This window comes from Heptranchias perlo, chromosome 22 (genome assembly GCF_035084215.1).
Source record: "Heptranchias perlo isolate sHepPer1 chromosome 22, sHepPer1.hap1, whole genome shotgun sequence".
NCBI lineage: Eukaryota > Metazoa > Chordata > Chondrichthyes > Hexanchiformes > Hexanchidae > Heptranchias > Heptranchias perlo.
In genome coordinates this window covers 4,024,718-4,042,704 of record NC_090346.1, presented here as the reverse complement: position 1 = coordinate 4,042,704, position 17,987 = coordinate 4,024,718, and the positions used below count along the sequence as shown (strand labels likewise).

General features: G+C 42.5%; 1 protein-coding gene across 1 annotated transcript; it reads right to left on the bottom strand.

Annotated features, from left to right (window-relative positions):
• Window positions 1–3,477: 3,477 nt before the first annotated feature.
• LOC137340886 (NADPH oxidase organizer 1-like) lies at window positions 3,478–7,834 on the bottom strand. Its single transcript, XM_068003690.1, has 8 exons — window positions 7,577–7,834; window positions 7,320–7,400; window positions 7,154–7,229; window positions 6,657–6,837; window positions 6,269–6,471; window positions 5,540–5,656; window positions 4,644–4,761; window positions 3,478–4,210 (listed from the first exon to the last, which is right to left on the bottom strand). Exons 1-8 carry the CDS (start codon window positions 7,637–7,639, stop codon window positions 3,478–3,480), a joined length of 1,572 nt encoding a protein of 523 aa, XP_067859791.1. The 5' UTR covers window positions 7,640–7,834.
• Window positions 7,835–17,987: the final 10,153 nt, after the last annotated feature.

The window sequence follows — 17,987 nt, the reverse complement described above, 5'->3', positions numbered from 1 at the left end:
TAAAATAATGAGGGGCATAGATAAGGTCGATAGTCAAAATCTTTTCCCAAAGGTAGGGGAGTCTATAACGAGGGGGCACAGATTTAAGGTGAGAGGGGAGAGATACAAAAGGATCCAGAGGGGCAATTTTTTCACTCAAAGGGTGGTGAGTGTCTGGAACGAGCTGCCAGAGGCAGTAGTAGAGGCGGGTACAATTTTGTCTTTTAAAAAGCATTTGGACAGTTACATGGGGAAGATGGGTATCGAGGGATATGGGCCAAGTGCAGGCAATTGGGACTAGCTTAGTGGTATAAACTGGGCGACATGGACATGTTGGGCCGAAGGGCCTGTTTCCATGTTGTAACTTCTATGATTCTATGATTCTATGAATCAGGAAATGGCAAATGCGTTAAACAAATCTTTTGTATCTGTCTTCACAGTAGAAGACACAAAAAGCATATCAAAAATACTGGGGAATCAGGGGCAAATGAGAGTGAGGAACTTGAAGTAATTAATATCAGTAGCGAAAAAGTACTGGAGAAACTAATGGGACTAAAAGCCAATAAATCCCCTGGACCTGATGGCCTACATCCAAGGGTTCTAAAACAGGTGGCTGCAGAGATAGTGGATGCATTGGTTGTGATGTTCCAAAATTCCCTAGATTCTAGAATGGTCCCAGTGGATTGGAAAGTACCAAATGTAACCCCGGTATTCAAGAAAGGAGAGAGAGAGAAAACAGGGAACTACAGGCCAGTTGGCCTGACATCAGTCGTTGGGAAAATGCTGGAATCCATTATTAAGAAAATGGCGACAGGGCACTTAGAACATCATAATATGATTAGGCAGAGTCAACATGGTTTTATGAAAGGGAAATTGTGTTTGACAAATTTATTAGAGTTTTTGAAGATGTAACTAGCAGGGTAGATAAAGTGGAACCAATGGATGTAGTATATTTGGATTTTCAAAAGGCATTCGATAAGGTGCCACATAAAATGTTGTTACGCAAGATAAGGGCTCATGGGGTTGGGGGTAACATATTAGCATGGACAGAGGATTGGTTAACAAACAGAAAACAGAGAGTAGGAATAAACGGGTCATTTTCGGGTTGGCAGGCTGTAACTAGTGGGGGACCGCAAGGATCAGTGCTTGGGCCTCAGCTATTTACAATCTATATTAATGACTTGGATGAAGGGACCGAGTGTAATGTATCCAAATTTGCTGATGATACAAAGCTAGGTGGGAAAGTAAGCTGTGGGGAGGACACAAAGTCTGCAAAGGGATAGTGACAGGTTAAGTGAGTGGGCAAGAAGGTGGCAGATGGAGTATAATGTGGGGAAATGTGAGGTTATTCACTTTGGTAGGAAGAATGGAAAAACAGAATATTTTTTAAATGGTGAGCAACTATTAAATGTTGGTGTCCAGAGAGACTTGGATGTCCTGGTTCAAGAAACACAAAAAGTTAGCATGCAAGTACAGCAAGCAATTAGGAAGGCAAATGGCAAGTTGATCTTTATTGCAAGTGGGTTGGAGTACAAAAGTAAGGATGTCTTACTACAATTGTACAGGGCTTTGGTGAGACCTCACCTGGAGTACTGTGTATAGCTTTGGTCTCCTTATCTAAGGAAGGATATACTTGCCTTAGAAGCGGTGCAATGAAGGTTCACTAGATTAATTCCTGGGATGAGAGGGTTGTCCTATAAGGAGAGATTGAGTAGAATGAGCCTATACTCTCTGGAGTTTAGAAGAATGAGATGGGATCTCATTGAAACATATAAGATTATGAGAGGGCTTGACAGGGTAAAGGCTGAGAGGTTGTTTCCCCTGGCTGGAGAATCTAGAACCAGAGGGCATAGTCGCAGGATAAGGGGTCGGCCATTTAAGACGGAGATGAGGAGGAATTTCTTCACTCAGAGAGTTGTGAATCTTTGGAATTCTCTACCCCAGAGGGCTGTGGATGCTGAGTCGTTGAGTGTATTCAAGGCTGAGATAGACAGGTTTTTGGACTCTAGGGAAATCAAGGGATATGGGGATCAGGCAGGAAAGTGGTGTTGAGGTTCAAGTTCAGCCATGGTCTGATTGAATGGCGGAGCAGGCTCGAGGGGCCGTATGGCCTACTCCTGCTCCTATTTCTTATGTTCTTATGCAGAATATAAATGATGAATATTAAAAACACCACATACTTCTTAAATTTTATTGCATTTTTGAATAACACAGAAGTACAGAATCTTTTTAAAATGTTTACAAGGAAAATATACAGCGAATATAGCTGAACTAAAAAACCAGTTGTAACCTAAAAGCAAGGGACATGATTCATAGAGAGGCACAAATCTATTGTAATTATTCCTCCATGCCATACAGTGGAAACACCTAGTTACATCTCTTAATATAAGTTGGTGATAAACAATAGAACAGCATTTTTTTTCCGATATGGAAAATACAGCATCTTCAAATTTTAATGCAACAGCTGATTGCTCAATTATAATTTTTACTTTTGATTTTTTTCTCAACTGTGGCGCAGTGTAGTGGTGCAGCAGTTATACCAGATAGATTTAGTCACCCCTCTTGATATCTTTACACTAACAGTATGCAGTAATATTGCAAAAGTTTTCTCACATTTTCTGTTCATTATCCTCTATTAACAATTTTTTTTAAAGATTGATTCTCGGGATGTGAGCATCACTGGCAAGGCCGCCATTTATTGCCTATCGCTACTTGCCCTGAGAAGGTGGTGGTGGGCCTTCTTCTTGAACTGCATTGTAGCGGTTTTGATACAGCTGAGTGGCTTGCTAGGCCACTTCAGAGGGCAGCTAAGAGTCAATCATGTTGGTGTGGGCCTGGTGTACGGACAGACCATGAGAATGTCCTTTGGTGTGGGGCCCTGTATAGGCGACCGGTAGTACTAACAGGTGTAATAAGAAAACAATCCAGCTACTGAAAACTCTTAAAACAATTCTTGTCTTCATTTTAAAATCTCATTTAAGAACACTACAATATATCCCTTGAATATTATGCCAAACAAACTTCAGATCACAATGTCCCTAAATTGGAATTAATCTAATACATTTTAAAATGAGTGTACATTGGATTATTTTGTCAATAAAATATAATTAATATTGATTTTTATTCAGTCTTTATGATATGATACATGAACTGATAATTATCATTCCTCTGTTCATTACACTGTGTTCCTTTCTAGAGTTACATGATTCTACACAACACTCATTATGAAATTATACGAGCGTGTAGGTTTACTTGCCATTGATCAAGAAAGAATTGCAGTCAAATTGAAGAATTTTGCCAGACAATGTATTAATTGGTAAGCTTTTTTCCTTTGTGACTCTTAAGGATTAAAAAATTAACCCTGCTGAGTATGAATTGAGTACAATTTAGCAGAGCAAATGTTCAAGCTAATATGATTGTGGCAACTTTGGCTACCAAAATTGCAGCTTCTGCATACCTTTACAAAATTAAATATTGTTTGAGTTAAAAAAAACTTTCTCACTGATATTTTGGTTGTGTGACCTCAGATTTTCTTTCAGAATCTATAAAGTCAAAATCATTTTGGTATCTCAGAACCATGTTCTTGGTGAGGGTTGTACATCTCGATAATATTTCTTGACGCTGTGGCCTTGGAGGAATTTTGGGTATCAGATTTGTAACAGGACTGCTCCCACTTGCTGAAGGTTCAGGGCTGTGTTTCAAGCCTACCCCTTCCACACCAGAATCAATAAGATTTTTGGTCTTGCTTTGAGAAGCCACCATTTGGTTCTTCTCAACCTGTTCTGATACATCATCAGAGCCTCGACTAATATTGTAACTATCTGTTAAGCTGATGTCCTCAGATAAACCTGACTTGCCTGAACTTACAGTGGACAAGCTAATGTCATCACTCAAGCTTTCTGATCTGCTTTCTGACACATCTGAATTGGGAAGGCTCAACTGGTCTTCATCTATGGTTTTGTCAGTCAAGCAGTTGGTAGACCTTGATTTTTGTTTATTCAGTCCATTATTGGCACCCAGGATATCTGTGGGTGAGAGATAATTTTTGGCTTCATATCTATGCGAGTTCAGCTGTACATTATTTGACTGAGTACGTGGGCTACTAGCAGCCGTGATGAGATTCGGGGTGGAGGTATATCTGTCTGCATTGGTGAGAATCTGAAATTTTGAATGAGGGTTGTTGTATGGCTGGAGATAAACAGATGGGACGTAGCCAGATTGTCCATCATACCTATTGGTCAACAATATTACTTAAGTCAGTTTTCAAGTTACTTTGCAGTTTTCAAAAAGCACAATAGTAGAGTTAATTCCTGGTACATTTCTGATACTAAATCCAGTGTATTTAGAATTAATTTTGTTGAAGTTAAATTCTCTCAAAATTGAAAAAGCTTTGAAGCCCTGGTGCAGTTTCTTATTTAGCTTGTTTTTGATATAATCAAGTTCCCCTTGTGATGGAATTTTGAAATAGTAAATAACATTCAATCATAAAGCAATTCTATTGTGTAACAAATTTAAATCAAAGATTTTTACTACATACGGAATCCAATTTTTAAACAAAATGTTAATGAGGTGCAATTGGAGCATGTGACTTGCAGATGTCATACCACTTGTTATTTGACACTATTGATTAAGGAACAATTAATGAACAACAAAATAGGACAAACCTGATAAGCCACCATCCATCACTGGATTTCTTCAAGACTTTGACAATGACACCTACGTGCATGGACAGTTCATCTCCATCTGTCGCTTCATAGCTTTTAACAGCATAATATTGGCACTCTAAATTTACAAAGGACAAAAGGTCAAAGTCATTTTAAAAATCAATATTTAACATTGCTAAATAATTATTGGAAATCTACCGCATAAAGGAACTCCACTATGAATAAGATTTAGAAAAAGTAGGTGATCTTAATTGGATTTCGCTTATCATATATTAGGTGAATTGAGAAAAAATACATTCAGATTTGGCAATGTTAGACCTTTTGTTAGAGTGTGACAGGTGTTGCTGTGTGTTTCTCAGAAATTAATGTGGTTGAATTAATCCCTTAAGGGCAAAAAGAATTTGTTTCCAGCAAATGTTTCCCAATCTTGCATTTTGTTTCTAGTTCGATACACCATTGAAATGTAGTGCTGGAATTTAGCAGAGCACAGGCTTCTACAGTCCTCAAATCATGAAAAGGACAGAAGACATGGTCAAGATTGAGCTGGATAGTTAAAGTATCTGGGTTAACAAAGTGTGGAACAACAAGCTGTCCAAGTACTTTAAACAAGAACACAATAAATTCATTTTTAAAACATGTAAAAACAATAAGAGGTTATCAAGTGTTAAATTAATATAAAGTTATCAATGAGTTTTGGACATTATATTGCAGAGGTTGAAAATGAATGCTGATTATGCAGCATTTTATTATTGATGAATTTATTCTGAATTTTACCACAGCAGAACAATAGAGTGAATTTTCATGCTATCAGAATTTTTAAAATGTAGTTTCTATGGAACATTGCAGCTTTAATATAAAATGCTGGAAGTGCTGCTTAGACGGACTCCTGAACTTACCGTCTGTTTCATTATTGATATTTGATGCTCCAGATGGGGCAGAGTTAAGGCACGTTTTGAGATAGGGAGCTGGAAACCAGGCTAATTGTTTCTCATCATTCTCCACAAGCCACCATCCTATAAGAGACAGGTATCATGACCATTAAAGTAAGGAATTTTAATCTGAATACTCACATCAAACCTGTATTCCTGTTAAACCTATTATCTGCTTTTAAAAAATTCAATTTTACAAAGTGGTTTACATCAAACTTTTATAAATGAACTACAAAATGATGTCAACATAATACCATTTTATGCATTTGAAGAGTTCAAAACTCACAGAGGAACAGTTAGCAGGATCTACCTAATATAATCAGTTGGGGTTTATGCTGTAATTGGAGCTCTCAATTTAATTAAACCAGTGAGCTGATGTGCCACATTTTATCAGCTCTCTGTGTCCCACTGCAGCACAGAACACAATGGATCACTTTTTACATATGCATATATATTTATAGAGCAGCAATATTTTATAACAAATTGTTGGATTCATGGGAAGTTTTGTAGAAAATCAATTTTAAATCTACTATATAAATGTAATTTCTTAATTTGTCAATAGCTGACAGTCCTCTGGACATAGCAATTTGGAACTCAAAGGCCCTTAAAATGAAATAAGGGATTTACTATCTGCCCCTGTGGTGTGTCCTCATGCGTTTTATCAAAACGAAGGTTGAGTTAGTGCCAAAAATGTACCTGATGAATTCTTGGTAACAACATCAACAATTTCATCCTTCTCCACCCTGAACGGCTTGTTCTTGGTATCTTTTGTCTCATAAGGTGCTATGCACGTGTAATTCTCTGAAGCAACAGGTTGTGTGATGGACTGGGCATTGGTTCTGCTTGTTCGCCTCCAAGTATCTTCTTTCTGCTCAACTGTGGAAGGCATGATAATAATACTAGAGAAAAAAAAGGGGAGAAAACATTCAGCTTTGAACAAGACTGAATCATCCGTAGGAAATTAAAGTTTTGATCCGATCTGACTGAAGACGGTCAAGCAGGGTGGAATTTAACAATGCAGTAGTTTGCTTCGTAGTAACACTTTGGGAAGACTGAGCTGATCTCACCGTTTCCTTGTGCTTACCTGTCTGAGGGGAAAGAAGGCGGCAGGTCCTTGTTGGTGAGCAGGAAGAACTGGGAAACAGCTTGGTCCTTGGAGATCTTAGCGCTAGTACTCAATAAATGGTTGCAGTATTTCTCCAGCATTCGAATTCTCAAGACTGATTTACTCACTCGGGTCTGTCTCCTCTCCTTCCTAGAAATATCTACAAGGTAAACAGAACAGAATATTTCATAACAGGAACATGGGCTTTTAAAGTGTAATCTTCCTTAATAGGCAATGTATTTTCATAGTGATTATTACAGAAGTTCACGTTATTGTTCCAGGTGTGGAATATCTCAAGGTAACATTCGGTTTGTTTCCTCATGAAGTTTGATCAATTTTTCATTTTGTTAATATAGGGCAACAAATCAAAAAATGACCTTGTCTTCCAGTAAGGATTGTTGTAAACTGCGGTTGAATGTTTGGTGTCTTATTTTTAAGGTGCTGATGGATTTTTTAAAAAATTGCATTCCTCTTACCTTCGAATTTTGGTAGAATTCGATCAGACTTTTTAATGCATCCGGCTTCCAGCGGGAATTTCTTCACAATAGCTCTCTGTTATTCAAATAACAATTATATAAAAATCACACTTTACACAATGGAAATAATGTCGATTAAAAGGTATCAGGTTTTAAATCTACTTACATGGAGTTTCTTAAACTCTTCAAACGTCCTGTACACAATAACATCATTTTGATCCGACCATAGAACTGATGCAAGGAAGGTCTGTCATTAAAAAATGGAAAAGTTATATCAACATTAAATGGGTAGAATCAAAGGAAAAACGAACATGTGAAATAGCACGGGGATAAAGTGTTGCATTTGATGCTTGAATAATATAATACAGGAAAAAGTTACAATATTACTATTACATCTAGTTTTAAACAGCTATAAAATGTCACCTTTTGTTTCTTATGTTGCATGTATCCAATAATTCGAACGTGCAGCGGGAACCTCTTGTCCATCTTTGCTGTCTGAGAAATGATGTTTGTTCCGTGCTCTCGATCTTCTCTCTGTGAGTTTCCCCAGAGCAGCGAGCTTTGTAAGGACCCACAGCCTTATCCTCTGCCCCGCCCCGAACGTCACATTACTGACACCTCAGTCCAACAATCTCAATCATCGAACTACTCCCGGCACAACACACCTACAGGTTCCTCAGGTCTATGTTTAGCTGTTAAGAAATTACTCTATGGAGTGCTCTATGCAAGAGCTCTCCATCTAGTCCTCTCCTCCCACTTACCCCTTAACTCTGCAAATTTTTTCCTTTCAAGTACTTATTCAGTTCCCCTTCAAAAGCCAGGGTTGAACCTGCCTCCACCACACCCTCAGGCAGTGCATTCCAGATCCTAATCATTCGCTGCATGAAAAAGTTTTTCCTCATGTCGCCTTTGGTTCTTTTGCCAATCACCTTAAATCTATGTCCTCTGGTTCTTGACCCTTCCGCCAATGGGGACAGTTTCTCTCGATCTATTCTGTCTGGACCCTTCATGATTTTAAATACCTCTATCAAATCTCCTCTCCACCTTCTCTGTTCCAAGGAGAACAATCCCAGCTTCTCCAGTCTATCCATGTATCTAAAGTCCCTCATCCCTGGAATCACTCTTGTAAATCTTTTCTGCACCCTCTCAAAGGCCTTTACATCTTTCCTAAAGTGCAGTGCCCAGAACTGGACACAACACACTTATTGTGGTCGAATCAGTGTTTTATAAAAATTCATCATGACTTCCTTGCTTTTGTACACTATGCCTCTATTTGTAAAGCCCAGTATCCTGTATCCTTTTTTAACCGCTTTCTCAACCTGCCCTGCCACTTTCAATGATTTGAGCACATATACCCCCAGATCTCTCTGTTCCTGTACCCCTTTTAGAATTGTGCCCTCTAGTTTATATTGCCTCCCCTCGTTCTCCCTGCCGAAATGTATTACTTCGCATTTTTCTGCGTTAAATTTCATCTGCCACGTGTCTGCCCATTTCACCAGCCTGTCTATGTCCTCTTGAAGTCTATCACTATCCTCCTCACTGTTCACTGCACTTCCAAGTTTTGTGTCATCTGCAAATTTGGAAATTGTGCCCTGTACACCCAAGTCCAAGTCATTAATATATATCAAGAAAAGCAGTGGTCCCAGTACTGACCCCAGGGGAACACCTCCCTCCAATCCAAAAAACAACCATTCACCACTATTCTCTGCTTCCTGTTACTTAGCCAATTTTGTATCCATGCTGCTACTGCCCCCTTTATTCCATGGGCTTTAATCTTGCTGACAAGCCTGTTATGCGGCACTTTATCAAATGCCTTTTGAAAGTCCATATACACCACATCAACTGTATTGCCCTCATCGACCCTCTCTATTACCTCATCAAAGAACTCTATCAATTTAGTTAAACACGATTTGCCTTTAACAAATCCATGCTGGCTTTCCCGAATCAATCCACACTTGTTCAAATGACTGCTAATTCTGTCCCGGATTATCGTTTCTGAAAGTTTCCCCACCACTGAGGTTAAACAGACTGGCCTATAGTTGCTGGGTTTATCCTTACACCCTTTTTTGAACAAGAGTGTAATATTTTCAATTCTCCAGTCCTCTGGCACCACCCCCGTATCTAAGGACGATTGGAAGATTATGGCCTGTACCGCTACAATTTCCGCCCTTACTTCCCTCAGCAACCTAGGATGCATCCCATCCGGACCGGGTGACTTATCTACTTTAAATACAGCTAGCCTTTCTAGTACCTCCTCTTTATCAATTATTAGCCCATCCAATATCTCAACTACATTTTCCTTTACTGAGATTCTGGCAGCATTTTCTTCCTTGGTAAAGACAGATGCGAAGTATTCATTTAGTATGTATCACTTCGCATTTTTCTGCGTTTCAGACAAAGTTTTGGCTGCAACACCTTTGTCTTTCCACTAAAAATTATTAATTTATACCCTAAACTCTGCTGTGCAAACACATTTACCTACTTTGCGGACCCCCTCAAACTCACACTGTCAGGATGGGGGTGCCATGGCTGCATTCATCACTTCATCCGAGGACGAGCAACATCACCATCCTCGCCAGGCACACCGTCCACCTCCGCCACGTGGAGCTCCACAACACAGTGCTGTGCCACAGGCACCTGTACAAGAGCACGGAGGATAACAACAGAGAGAGATGCATCGCAGGAGGCACTACCCTCGCCACAGGATCTACAGACCGAGGCTCAGCTTCCTGGACCTCTCTGAGGAGCAGTGCATACGGAGGCTCAGAGTCAGTCGCCAGCTAGTCGCGGACATCTGCAGCCTCCTTCATGCCGAGCTGCCCCTGGCTGGGCCGAGCAGCATCTTCTTACCTGTTGCTGTCAAAGTCACCACTGCCCTCAACTTCTTCGCCTCCAGTTCATTCCAGGGTGCCACCGGGGACATCGCTGGAGTCTCTCAGTCGTCTGCACACAAGTGCATAAGGCAGGTCACCGACGGCTTGTTTCGCAGGGCCTCGCACTATATCAACTTCCCCATGGACGACCTCAGCCAGACGGAGAGGGCAGTGGGATTTCACGCTGTGTCTGGCTTCCCACGGGTGCAGGGTGTAATCGATTGCACCCATATAGCAATACGAGCACCTCCACACGAGCCAGGACTGTTCATCAACAGGAAAGGCTATCACTCCATCAATACTCAGCTCATGTGTGACCACTGCAAGAGATTCCTTCACGTGTGCGCCAGATTCCCTGGCAGCTGCCACAATTCCTTCATCCTCCGGGAGTCCAACATCCTGCCCCTCTTCCACGCACCGTCCCTCTCCTGGGCCAGGCCCACATCACTCCTACCACCCTGCTGGACGACAGTTTGGAGGACATGTGTGAGGCCTTGTAAGGCCAGTGCTAGTATATCTGCCTGCCTGTTTAAGGCAGCGGAAAGTTGCTCACCCTGAATCCGAAGGGCCGTTGTCAGGGCCTCACTGGACTCATTGGTGAACCATGCTTGAAGCTCGATGGAGGCTAGCCTTCCCTCCATCTCAGACATACCTGCACTTACCCGCGACACTATCTCAGAGGTGCCCTCACGTCCCTGTGACAGTATCTCAGAGATTCCGTCCTGTACCTGTGCCACCATTCCACTCATGCAGGAGTTGGACTCCTCCATCCTCTGTACTATTGTGGAGAGTGCATGTGGCACCTGATCCAGCACCTCACAAATGTGCTGCTGCCCCTCAATCGTTCTCCTTTTAAAGGATGGCCCCCAGGGTTCAGCATCTGTGTCCAGCCGAGCAGAGCATGGAGAGGAGTGCTCCCACCGGAGCGGACTCTCCACAGCTGCCCCTGCCACCAGTGTCTGCTCGTGGCACGTGTGTGGTGACTCACCATGTGCGACCCCAACTAACTGAGGACGGGGACCCACCGAGGTGTGTGTATCTGCGCTGGTGGATGGCTCGCTCAGATGTGACGGTGCACCCTCAGAAGCTGGCAGGTCCTGTGAGGAATCGCCCTCCACCATCACAGCAATCGCAGAAGGCCCTGTAGGAGAACAGAAGGCAATATTAAGCATGCTGACAGATGTTGAGGTGCTGAAGGTGGCAAGGCATGTTAACATCATTTGCTATTGTGAGTGCTGAATGTTAAAGTTCTGTCACCAGCCGTTTGTCGGGTGGCAGTCTCGGCGTTCCCCACGGACAGGCACTCGAGGGTGCGGCTCACTTCAAGAGCCTCCTGCTCCTTGTCCATGAGAACGACCTGATGGTGCGGCCCCCCTCTGGTCTTCGCCCTCTCCCGTGCATTCTGGGCTCTCTTCTCCTATAAGGGGAGAAAGTAGAGAGGCGTGAGTGAGTGATGGTGATGTAGCCAACCGCTGAATGCATTGGTTTGGATGCGGCTGACCGTGAAAGAGATGCATCAGATGGTGAGTATGAGTCAGAGCCATGAGATTGTATGAGGATTGGGTTGAGTGGTAGTGGTGGGATGAGTACTGGGGAGGTGAGTAAGTGCAGGTAAGTGGAGGATGAGGTTTGAATGGGTGTGAGTAGTGATGTGATAGAGGAGTGTTGGCAGTGCAGAAGGAGTTGTGGGGTGGGGGCGGTGATGTGGAAGACGGAGTGTAGGGGAATGAGGAAGTGTACTCACTTTTGCTGACCTAGTTAGGTCACTGAAGCGCTTCCTGCACTGCATCCAGGTGCGGGAGATGTTGCTGCTGCTGCTGACCTCCTCTGCCACCTCGAGCCAGGCTTTCTTCGTGGCAGAGGCAGGCCACTTCCTCCTGTCCTCTGGGTAGAAAATCTCCCTCCTCCTCCTCCTCCTCATCCCATCCAGTAGGACCTGGAGTGAGGCATCGTTAAATCTGGGAGCAGCCTTTCCCCTGGTCTGCTCCATGCTGTACTTTTGGTTGGTTGCTCCAGGAGCAGCATTGGAGGACTGCCCCTTTAAATAGGACTCCTCCAGCTGACAGCCTGTGATGCCGATGTGCAGTCCGCCCGCTGGGCAGGTTGACAACGGGAAACCCGGAAGCCACGGTAAGTGCCTTCAATTTACCCGCGATCGCGTGGGGAACGGACCGATTTCACTGGGCGGGTTACCCACGCACCCAGTCGCCCCCCCTCCCCCCCCGCTGCCATCCTGCCTCCCTGGTAATATCGGGGCCATGAGTTCAAATGCCACCATGATAAATTGTGACAATAAATTTTAAAAATTGGCCATGAAATCTACCGCATTGTTCTAAAAATCCAACTGGCTCACGAATCTCTTTCAGGGAGGGAACCAACCAATCCTATCTGGTCTCACTTACATGTGACTCCCATCCCATGCTACATGGTTGACTCTTAATTCCTTATGAAATGGCCGAGCAATCCAGTCAGTTGTTAAATCAATCGCTACTCAATAAGAAAATCTGCCACTTCCACCACCTTCTCAGAGCAACTAGAGACGGGCAATAGACATGACCCTGTCACTATTGTCCATATACTGAGAAATAATTTTTAAAAAGCTTTCACTAACCCCAGGTCTGACTGGAGTCAAACATTAATTTTTCAATTTATTAATGATTTTAATGAGTTCAAATGCCAGCTTTTATCTCACTTTGCGAGAGGATTGTCCAAATTATCAAGTACAGCTAAAGATGGCTCTAGGTGTTGCTGTTATCGTATAATGTCCTTTCATCTTGGTGAGCTTGACTCAAATCCACTATAGCAGGGATTAAATTGTAAGGAGAACAGATAGGCGTTTCTGCGGCCGCAAACGTTACACCAAGATGGTATGTTGCCTCCCTGGTGCGAGGGTCAAGGATGTCACAGAGCGGCTGCAGGGCCTTCTGGAGGGGGAGGGTGAACAGCCAGTAGTCGTGGTCCATATCGGTACCAACGACATAGGTAAAAAAAGGGATGAGGTCCTGCAAGGTGAATTTAAGGAGTTAGGAGATAAATTGAAAAGCAAGACCTCAAAGGTAGTGATCTCAGGATTACTACCAGTGCCACGTGCTAGTGAGTATAGGAACAGGAGAATTGGCCAGTTGAATGCATGGCTGCAGGGATGGTGTAGGAGGGAGGGATTTAGATTCCTGGGACATTGGGACCCGTTCTGGGGAAGGTGGGACCTGTACAAGCGGGACGGGTTACACCCGAGCAGGACCGGGACAGATAGTAAGAGCCACAAAAAGAGAGTATGAAAAAAAACTTGCAAGGGATATCAAAACCAAAAAAGAAGAAAACTTTCATAGTTATATTAGGAAAAAGAGGGTGGTCAGGAACAGTGTTGGCCCCTTAAAAACTGAAAGTGGGGATATTGTCATTGACAATGGGGAAATGGCGGACATGTTGAACAATTACTTTGCGTCAGTATTTACAGTCGAAAAAGAGGATAGCATGCCGGAAATCCCAAGAAAATTAGTATTGAATCGGGGACAGGGAATCAATAAAATTAATATAAGTAAAACAAAAGTTATGAAGAAAATAATAGCACTAAAGAGTGACAAATCCCCAGGATCAGATGGATTCCATCCCAGGGTTTTAAAGGAAGTAGGTGAGCACATTGCAGATGCCCTAACTATAATCTCTCAAAGTTCTCTAGATTCAGGAACTGTCCCTCTAGATTGGAAAATTGCACATGTCACTCTGCTTTTTAAGAAAGGAGAGAAAGGGAAACCAGGGAATTATAGACCAGTTAGCCTAACATCTGTTGTGGGGAAAATGCTGGAGTCTATAATTAAGGATAGGGTGACTGAACACCTTGAGAATTTTCAGTTAATCAGAGAGAGCCAGCATGGATTTGTGAAAGGTAGGTCGTGCCTGACAAACCTGATTGAATTTTTTGAAGAGGTGACTAAAGTAGTGGGCAGGGGAATGTCAATGGATGTTATTTATATGGACTTCCAGAAGGCATTTGATAAGGTCCCACATAAGAGACTGTTAGCTAAGATAGAAGCCCATGGACTCGAGGAAAAAGTATGGACTCGGTTAGGAGGTTGGCTGAGCGAAAGGCGAGAGAGTAGGGATAATGGGAAGGTACTCACATTGGCAGGATGTGACTAGTGGAGTCCCAAAGGGATCTGTTTTGGGGCCTCAATTATTCACAATATTTATTAACGACTTAAATGAAGGCATAGAAAGTCTCATATCTAAGTTTGCCAATGACACAAAGATTGGTGGCATTGTAAGCAGTGTAGATGAAAACATAAAATTACAAAGGGATATTGATAGATTAGGTGAATGGGCAAAACTGTGGCAAATGGAATTTAATGTAGACAAATGTGAGGTCATCCACTTTGGATCAAAAAAGGATAGAACAGGGTACTTTCTAAATGGGAAAAAGTTAAAAACAGTGGATGTCTGAAGGGACTCGGGGGTTCAGGTACATCGATCATTGAAGTGTCTTGAACAGGTGCAGAAAAAATCAATAAGACTAATGGAATGCTGGCCTTTATATCTAGAGTACAAGGGGGCAGAAGTTATGCTGCAGCTATACAAAACCCTGGTTAGACCGCACCTGGAGTACTGTGAGCAGTTCTGGGCACCGCACCTTCAGAAGGACATATTGGCTTTGGAGGGAGTCCAGCGTAGGTTTACTAGAATGATACCTGGACTTCAAGGTTTAAGTTACGAGGAGAGATTATACAAATTGGGGTTGTATTCTCTGGAGTTTCGAAGGTTAAGGGGTGATCTGATCAAAGTTTATAAGATATTAAGGGGAACAGATAGGGTGGGTGGATAGAGAGAAACTATTTCCGCTGGTTGGGGATTCTAGGAGTAGGGGGCACAGTCTAAAAATTAGAGCCAGACCTTTCAGGAGTGAGATTAGAAAACATTTCTACACACAAAGGGTGGTAGAAGTTTGGAACTCTCTTCCGCAAACGGCAACTGATACTAGCTCAATTGCTAAATTTAAATCTGAGATAGATAGCTTTTTGGCAGCTAAAGGTATTAAGGGATATGGGCCAAAGGCAGGTATATGGAGTTAGATCACAGATCAGCCATGATCTTATCAAATGGCGGAGCAGGCACGAGGGGCTGAATGGCCTACTCCTGTTCCTATATTCCTATGTTCCTAACTCAGACTGTTGGCTTGAAAATCTTTTTCTACTGTCTTGGCCATGAATAAAGTTGGGAAATTTCAATCCAATAGGTGTGGTCTGAGACTACACAATCGCTCTCAATCAAGAATGAATTAACAATTTCACTCACTGGTGTGGGAAATGGAAAAATTCACATTGGTACAGTAGGGGAAGCTCTTTTGAGATTAAGCTCTAGGCACAGTCGACAGATACGAGGGGAAGCTTTATTCTGCATCTAACTGTGCCATGCCTGATCTGGGAGTTCTTAATGCTGTTACTCGCTGCTAAAAGTGAAAAAAAATTCCATTTCCCCAGCACCGACATCCTTTAATTTGATGAGCCCAAAAATTGGTCAAAAAAAATGTTTTAAAAAGTAAACCAAATTGCTGACAGAGAGGTGTTGATGTGTTTGATGCAAAGTTAGTGGTGATCTTTCATCTGGTTTTATTATTTGAAAAATCAATAAACAAGCTTCTGTTTATTTTACAATGCCACAGGAAAGTAGAATAGGTCTGAAAACTAGGGGAGTCTGTAATCCTGAAGGGATGAAGTGTCAGTGCACTGTTTTCAATGAGTTCAGCAGCAAATTTTTTAATGCATGCATTGGTGCCGGGAGGGTTGATCCCCTACCTTGTGAATGGAGGTCAATTAAATGTTAGGTTGTTATTGGGAACCCTGCCACTTGATAGGCCCTAGTGTGAGGTACAGCAGTCATCTATCAAAAGCAGTCTGCAACTCTCCGCACAAAACACTCACTGTGGTACTAGCAGTTACCAACTCTGATTGGACACATTCCTGGGGGTTTCATCACATGACCTCCCACCTCCAATCATCCCAGCCGGTCAAACAGCCTTTTTTCCCCATCCCCAATATTTTTAAAACTAATAAACAAAAGTGTTCAAAGAAAATGTAAAATCCACACACTGGGCAGCAGAGAGTCACTTACATCTGCTTTCAGCAGCTTCCCAGGAGCAGGACCAAATGATGAGTGATGAGTGGCTTTGAAGCTAAAATGATTCTGATTCGAGCAGCAAATTACACCATAAGACCATAAGAGATAGGAGCAGGAGTAGGCCATTTGGCCCTTCGAGCCTGTAAGCGAGGAAAATCTGGAAGGTAAAACAGAACTAACAGACTCAGGTGTTACCCAGATCAATAGTTTATTACGAGTGCACACGGGAGACCAATCTCAGCCACCCCAGCTGGAGACCTCGTTCTCAAAGGAAAAGTGGCAATACAACTTAGTTAATACAGTTTATTAGACAACACCCACTAATTACTAATGAGGGTGTATACATGGTAATATTGATACATCATTAGTTTATGGGGTTAATCAATCAGCTACTAGGCCTGGCCTTTGAACTCAAGTACCCCCTGTGAGAAGCTTATAGGCTGCAGAGGCTTCACTCTAACTTCGCATTCTTGAGCTATCTCTTACCCTTGTTATCACTATAGGGAGGTATCTTCAGCAGGAACATGGCCTGCTTGACTGCAAAGCTCTATTGAATTATGCAACCAACTGACTCCTTTCCCAGACCATCAGCAGATGTTTTATCAATACGCCTTTGTACTCTTATCTCTTCTCAGGAACAAACCCCTTCGAAACATTCCTTTAGTAAAGCTTGGAATGTCCTTGGTCAGCTAAACCTATCTATGTTAGTTTGAAAAGGGATAACATGGTCAAGTATCCCATGGTGCTTTGTGTTTTGTTTCCAGCCTAACAAGTCTGAATGGTACCTTTTCAGACCGTTTTATACCGGCGAATTGGGGCCCAGCCCTTTATATCCCTTAATCCAAATTTTATCCCTGCAGTATCCCCTTGGCTAAGCCCAAGATAACCAACCATTTATCCGTCACCCATGGTTGCCCATAGGTATGCCCCGCTCAGTGTTGCCCTCTTGCAAGCACCGAGGCATCCCCTGAATTTTACATTTGCAAGATGCTGTACCTCATCTTAACCAGGTTCCCTTCGTGTTGGCCACCAGTCCGGGTGGAAGAGTGGAAGAGCATCTGATAATCCTATCAAACTATGATTTTACATGCACCTTACCCCAGTGGGTGCTACTCCCGGTAACATTCAGATGTGTTCTTAGTTGAAATCACAGAGACAATGGGGACATTCTCACCCAGGCTCTGTTTTACTGCCTTTGCCAAACCCTTCATCCTCTGCTTACGACATTTATTACATGCCATGAAAATCAAGAAGCACATTGCAACGAACTGCACTACGACTAATACATACGAAATTAATCTAATCTGAGGATGGATCTGTATATTCAGTCCCCAATTCCAGAGGTCATCCCACCAAGTGGTGACTTTAATTTGGTCAATGTCATGCTTAATGTTTTTATTGTTCTGTTGTAGGTTATAATAAACCTTCTGGGAGAGGCGTATCTCCATTCGCAATGCTTTCAAGTATTTAGGCAACAGGGGTATCGGATACCCAAATGTGTCCTGATATTCTTTTAAGTCCCTTTTGATATCCTCAGAATTCGAACCGGGACTTCAGGAATGAAGCAGAACTCTGGACTTAAAATATTACAAGTTAGATTGGCATATTTAAATGTTTTCAAATTAGTTGTAAGACAGTATTCGCCCTTTCCGGCATATGCCACTTGAGTGGGTTTTAGAACTGCCCCTAGGGCCTCCATGGTACAGTTAATATCCTGATTGGTACCAGTATTGTTAAACCCACACTGTGCTTCTGGGCTGTGTCCAATACTGTGTGGACATACAGTGACAGCATGTCTAGTAACACATCCCTCCAACTTTGTTCCAGCCAAATTCCCTTTACTCTTTACA